This window comes from Rhopilema esculentum, chromosome 21 (genome assembly GCF_057945365.1).
Source record: "Rhopilema esculentum isolate cy_ngs chromosome 21, ASM5794536v1, whole genome shotgun sequence".
NCBI lineage: Eukaryota > Metazoa > Cnidaria > Scyphozoa > Rhizostomeae > Rhizostomatidae > Rhopilema > Rhopilema esculentum.
This window is the reverse complement of record NC_142835.1, coordinates 7,825,526-7,831,525: the sequence shown is the minus strand read 5'-3', so window position 1 is coordinate 7,831,525 and position 6,000 is coordinate 7,825,526. Positions and strand designations below refer to the sequence as shown.

Genomic DNA, 6,000 nt, shown 5'->3' with positions numbered 1-6,000 from the left:
TACAACTTAGAGTATTAAAACAAAATCAAGTACGGGCAGCCATTAATAAATTGTTGCTCAATATTTCCTCTATATGTTCTCTGCAGAACACCTACCCCAGACAGTTAAATCAGGGCCCACGCCACCGGGGGGCCGGAGGGGCCATGCCCCCCATTTTTGCGAAGCAAGTAGTTTTGAAGCTGCAGTGAAAGGGGAAAAGGCCTTAGCCCCCTACTTTTGCTAGCCTTGCTCCCCCAACTTTCCAATTCGTGGCGTAGGCCCCGTATCTAAATAACCAGTGAGTGTTTCTTTATTACCCTGGGGATCCCGGGACTAAGAAAGGAACAACAAAACACGACGAAAGACTTTTCTAGATCGTTGTGTTTAAATATTTTTCATCACATTGTTGCTTTTTGTTCTGTAAACCAGTGGCGCGCTGGCGGTTAGCTATCTTCAAATTTTTCTTCAAAGTTTTAGAAATGTGCAGAAAAGTGCAAGAGTTCGGAAGCACGCCGATCTATTTATATCTTTCTGTGGCGTACTGAAGGATCTTCAAATGAGGGAAGAGGGGCTAATCAATTACTAACAGGACGCGATAAAGAATTCTCAAATAAAATGTGTTATTCTTTGTGAAACCATAAAACCAGAAGTATTTTTGAGCATATATTATCACAAACTGCACAACAATGATAATCAGGGACGTCACTATTGAGGGACGTTGAGAGTACGGAGGGGGCGGTAAGATCATTCAGGGATTTAGTGAAGGCCGTCATTATGGTTGGCAGCAAAAATGACAAAGAAGGCGTTGTAGGGAAAAATGCACATTGAAAAGTGTACATGTTTAGTCCGTTTACTTTTGCTCTGATGAAGCCCCGTATGCCGGGGTGAAATATCAGCCTTCACTAATTTACATGAATTTATTGTTGTTCATTCTCGTCGCCTTGCGGGGTTCCTTATTTGCTATAGTTGTAGGGAAAGTCAGAAAATGCATCCAATTCTTTACAACATTGCTTTAGACTCATTGAAGATCCTGGAAGTAGATACCAAGGGCGTGCCGAGGTAAGGTGTGGGCAGTGGCGTACCCAAGGGAGGGAATAGGAGTCCGGACCCCCCCCCCCACTTTTCTAAAATATGGTCCTCGAGATTTGTCCAAAAACAATGTAAAACTCATTGGGGGGGTAGTATACTGTATGCTTGTGTCAATAACAATTGTAAAATACTTTGCTATTTACCGTAGCTAACATTAATCAAATAATGGAGGGAAATTTTGCAAAAAGGGCGTTCCCTCGCATTTGCGAGTGTTTGAAGGGCGTGGTCCAAAAAATTTTCTAGGGGCTGAGCCCCAGACCCCGCCACTACTACAGACCTGGGTACACCACTGGATGTGGTTGTGTTTTTGAGGAACCCGTTAAAATTTTGGGCTTGGCGGTAAAAGTTCAGATTAGGTGCCAGCTCATAAAAATATTGAGAGGGTGCAAGGAGTTTTCATGAAAAGAAATGCTAGGAAGAAAAAGCTGAGAGATTATGTCTCATCTCCCAATCTGATGAAAATTGTGTTCCATAACTAAAATTTTTAACAAAGACACCAGAAAATCGATTTGAACCATTAAATAGCTTAGCCTGTGAATATTTATTGAAGAGAAAGCTTGCGCTATCAAAAAATTGCGTCAAAAAGTTCATTTTCCAGCAAACTGGAAGCGTCAAAATTCGCCTTCGGCGGAAACCATGGTAGTGTAGTTACATCCTGGGCTTGTTCACATATATAGATCTAAAGGGTTGGAAGGTCTGATGATAATATGTAAATTGATGCTGTGAATCGACACAATGTATTGCAGAGGATGGTTTTAAATCTGGGCAAATTTGTAGTAAACCCAAACAGGCCTGCCTTGCCACGGCCTTGGGTCCATATTTTAAAGAAAGCTTATAGGTATTATCCAGGATTTTCCATGAGTCTATAGCGATGTTGTAAATATTTGGATGCATTTTCCGACCATCCTTAGAACGTCTTCCTTGCAATTTGCGATACTCAAAATACTGTCAGGTTTTACAAAGAATTACATACTGTATTTGAAGTTTCTTTATCACGTGTAAAACTACAAAGTTTTACAGGGCAGATAAAGTATAAATTAGCAGCAACCAACGATTACAACATAACAATTTCGTTAAATGACAACTTCGACTCGACTGGACTTACACTGAAAGAACATACGCTTTTAACAACATGAGTGACGCACACAAAGCCCTAATGACACAAATTAACGGCAAATGGACTAATAACAACTAAAATAGAGATGATACGATGACAAACAAAATGACTGACGCAAACATCGAAAGACATTCGCATTAACAATAACGAACCACAAACACGTCCTGTCAGTAATTGACTACCCGCACTCCCCTCATTTGAAGGTCTTACAGTATACCACAGATATTTAGATATAGATCGGCGTGCTTCCGAACTCTTGTACTTTTCTGCACATTTCGAATACTTTGAAGGAAAATTGGAAGATATGTGGGGCGCCATTTTGACCCTTTGCCCCCCCCTGCAATCTCATCCCCAGCACGCCACTGCTGGAAAGTGGGGAGGGGGGCAAGGGAAACCTATCACCTATAGTAAAAGATTTTGAAAAGGGCTTTATTGTTTTGCAAAAGCGAGGTCCATGGCACCCCGGTCGCCCTTAGTTTTGTGAAGTCGTAATCATCATGGTATTAACGGTCCAGTTAGTTGTGGTTACAGTCAGTGGCGGATTTAAGGGCGGGCAACTAGGGGCAGTTGCCCCTCCCTTAACGAGTTGAAGCAAGTCTGGCGCCCAATTTTTTGGAAATTGTGCACCCCTTTTGAAGAATAAGAATCAGATGAAAATAAATTATTGGACCGATAGGTTAATTTGCTTCAAGGATCACCTCAAAGTTATGTTGTTTATTCTGAAAAGGTATCTGAAATTGTTGTATACAGCGTACTCTCGTAACCAATTTCTGAAAAATTTTCAGCGCCCCCACTGCCAACTGCCCCTCTTTCAAATTTGCTCTGGATCCGCCCCTGGTTACAGTTTAGGATGTTTTTGTCTTCAGCAATCAATTTTCTGTCCTTTTCTGTAATTGCAGTCAAACCGGTATGGAAAGAAAGCATCGTGAACCGGATAATCCATTCTCGCATAACTTAGGTTTATTAACTACTGCCAGGGCTGCCAAGAGAGGGGCAAATTGCCCCAGCTCAGAGCCTTGAGGTTAAAAAGGGCCTCTTCAAGTATTGAAATCCATTTGAAGAATGGAAATAATCAACGTATATGTATGCCTAAAATGATTAAACATTTTAAACAATTGTAAGAAATAACTGCAAAAAATAACCTTGAAATGTATTTTATGTTTATATAAAGGACATGGTTCTAAAATGTTTTTTGCTCGCTTTGCTCGCATGGAGCCACTTCCTTCACTGACTAAATTTTGCACCCAGGCCATCAAAATCTATCTGTGGCCCTGATTATCGCTTTTTCTAAGATCTTTCATTGGTTTGTCTCATTAGCTTGTAACTTTGCTTCTAATTCGACCAAAGTCTGGAAGTTTGTAAAATGATTTGCATTGTATGTATCTGTTTTGTTGTATTTTATATTGTATTGTTGTATTGTTCAGTTAGTTAGACTGTATGCATGCAAAAATTGGTGCACACCTCATGAGGGTACCTGGTGCACAACTGCAATGAAAAATTGTGTCATCTGCTGGACAGGAAACCAGTCAACTAAGAAAGCTGACCTTGGAAAAGCTATGACGTCACGATATACATATCTAAATTTTTTTCTAAAGGGAAGTAAGGTGAATGAGAACAGAGAACAATGAAACGTTTACTATCCTTTTGACCTATTTCCTGAATTTTTAGAGTTCAGCAAAAACCTTGATATTTCATGCATCCTCACCTTTACCTGGCTTTCGACCGAACATTTGCCACTAAATACATCGGTTGTTACTTGTTGTGGACTGTCTTAATCAGCTTGTCGAATATGAATTTCAGTCTTCTACGATGCTTTTATGGCTGCCCTTTGTATCAAAGTACTTTTTTGTGTACAAGCTGATGCCAAAATTTAAAATACTGCAAAGTATAAAATTTTCAATCTTTCCATATTTTTAAAAATCTAAACTGATCTTTGGACAGCACGAACTTCTCGAAACAACACAAGCGCGCCATTTTCCACACAAGAACATTTGTGGTTGTATGCGGCCTTTTGACAGAGCATGGATCTTTCGAAGGACAAGGACAACATGGATTTTGGCCATTCAGACGAGCTTTTTGCGTCAAAAAATAGACAGGCAGTAGAAGAAAAAGTGCCTTGGCAAGATGTAGAACCTGTTTGTGTTACTAGTGAAGAATTCAGAGACATCTTTGGGGATTCGTCCGACGAGGTAATAGATCTAGGCCCTAGGCCAGTTGCCTAGGCCATGTAACACCATTTCATTTGTCTTTTAAAAAAGTTGCCTACTTTTATCAAATTGAAGTTTGTGCTTGATAACTCAGCTGTAGATAAAAGTTCAAAAATATTTTAGACCACGATTAGAAACATTATATTGATATACTTCTTAAAATCGATAGGCCTAAATGGCGAATCGATTGACAATTTGGATATTGGCCTATTCAGCTATGTTTTTTCTTGGGTTTGGTAAGCAACTATTATTTCTAACACAGCTTGACTGGGTTATCTATTAACAAATTCAGTACATTTAAGACATATTTCATCGATATCAATGGAGAAGATGTACTGAACGAACCTAGTTTTGCCCTGTAATCTAACTTTCATTCGAGGAGGTAGGATAGGAAATGTGTTGACACAGATACTAGGACGTTTTTATTGCTGTACTATCTTAAGAAAGAATGATGATATTCCTTTATCGATTATGTGAAAGCATCTATTTGAATTTCTTTGAAAATATATAATAGCCAAAACATATCATTTGTACCCTATTATTGAAACATTGTAGAGGGAAACTTTGTTTACTTTTTACTACTGGGTCTGTTTTGAAAACTCGAAGTCTTTATCTTGATTCCTTATTATTATTTAATCCAGAATTTATAAATATGGGCTAGTCTATAAGACCTATCTACTTTATATGCACCCTAGTTCCCTTGCCCAAAACTTGTCAATCGAAAATAAAGAAATAGGGAAGAATTGACAGTACCCCAAAAGAAACAGATGAATTAAGTTGAATTCAAATTTTCACTACATTTACTATGAGTATATAAAAATTCTAAACGAGATTAAAGTATTATTACATTGTGTTTTGAATCACTCATATGTTAATGAGAGGATCTAGCCTAGCTACTTACAAAGGATAAGAGGACAAAAAAACCTCCATATATCAAAGCTGACAAGTTAATCCACTGAGAAATTTTTTATTACCATAGAGTTTCTCAGAATATTTTAAAGCTTTATAAATGCCAGAAACAGAGAATTGTTTCTATAAGGCCTGCAATTCACAGGTGGCAGTATTGTCAGATGGAATGCTAGACTGACAACCCATGCCCACCAAAGTATTGAGTTGAAATCATACTGCTTATTTTTTATATTTCTGGCTCTTAATACTCCATGATTAAATAGGTGTAACAAACAGAATTATTGCTTTGGGGGCAATTACCCCCTAGCTGTTATATATACTAAAAAGGTCCTGGTTTAATATATATATATATATATATATATATATATATGTTAAAATATATGACCAAAGGTGAAAAAAGCTAAGGTGACCAAAGATCACCATATTATTTATTATATTTGATTTCAAAGGTTAAATGCTTGTAAGGAATCTAGGCAAATCACATTTTATTGGTTCCATTCTCTTCCATGTTCTGTTAAACAAATTGTTTAAACGCTCCAAATCTTTCTTCCTTGAACTTGATTATACAGCTTTTTTTAATATATATGATATCTAAAATTTCCAAATAAGTGCTTTTCTTCTTTGTATAACACCCCTTGCTCAATAATTGCCTTGGGTCAAGGTCTATTGTTTGTCATTTGTGGTATACACAGACCTTTT

At 37.9% G+C, this 6,000-nt stretch overlaps 1 protein-coding gene across 2 annotated transcripts in view; it reads left to right on the top strand.

Annotated features, from left to right (window-relative positions):
• Positions 1-3,942: 3,942 nt before the first annotated feature.
• LOC148957688 (uncharacterized) overlaps positions 3,943-6,000 on the top strand; it is a 30,301-nt gene continuing 28,243 nt past the window's right edge. Inside the window, exon 1 of one of the 2 annotated variants that reach the window (XM_089114747.1) lies at positions 3,943-4,374. In XM_089114747.1, coding sequence (XP_088970873.1) covers positions 4,207-4,374 — 168 coding nt within the window. In that variant the 5' untranslated portion in view covers positions 3,943-4,206. The remainder of the gene's footprint in view (positions 4,375-6,000) is intronic. The other variant, XM_089114748.1, reaches the window with a different exon arrangement.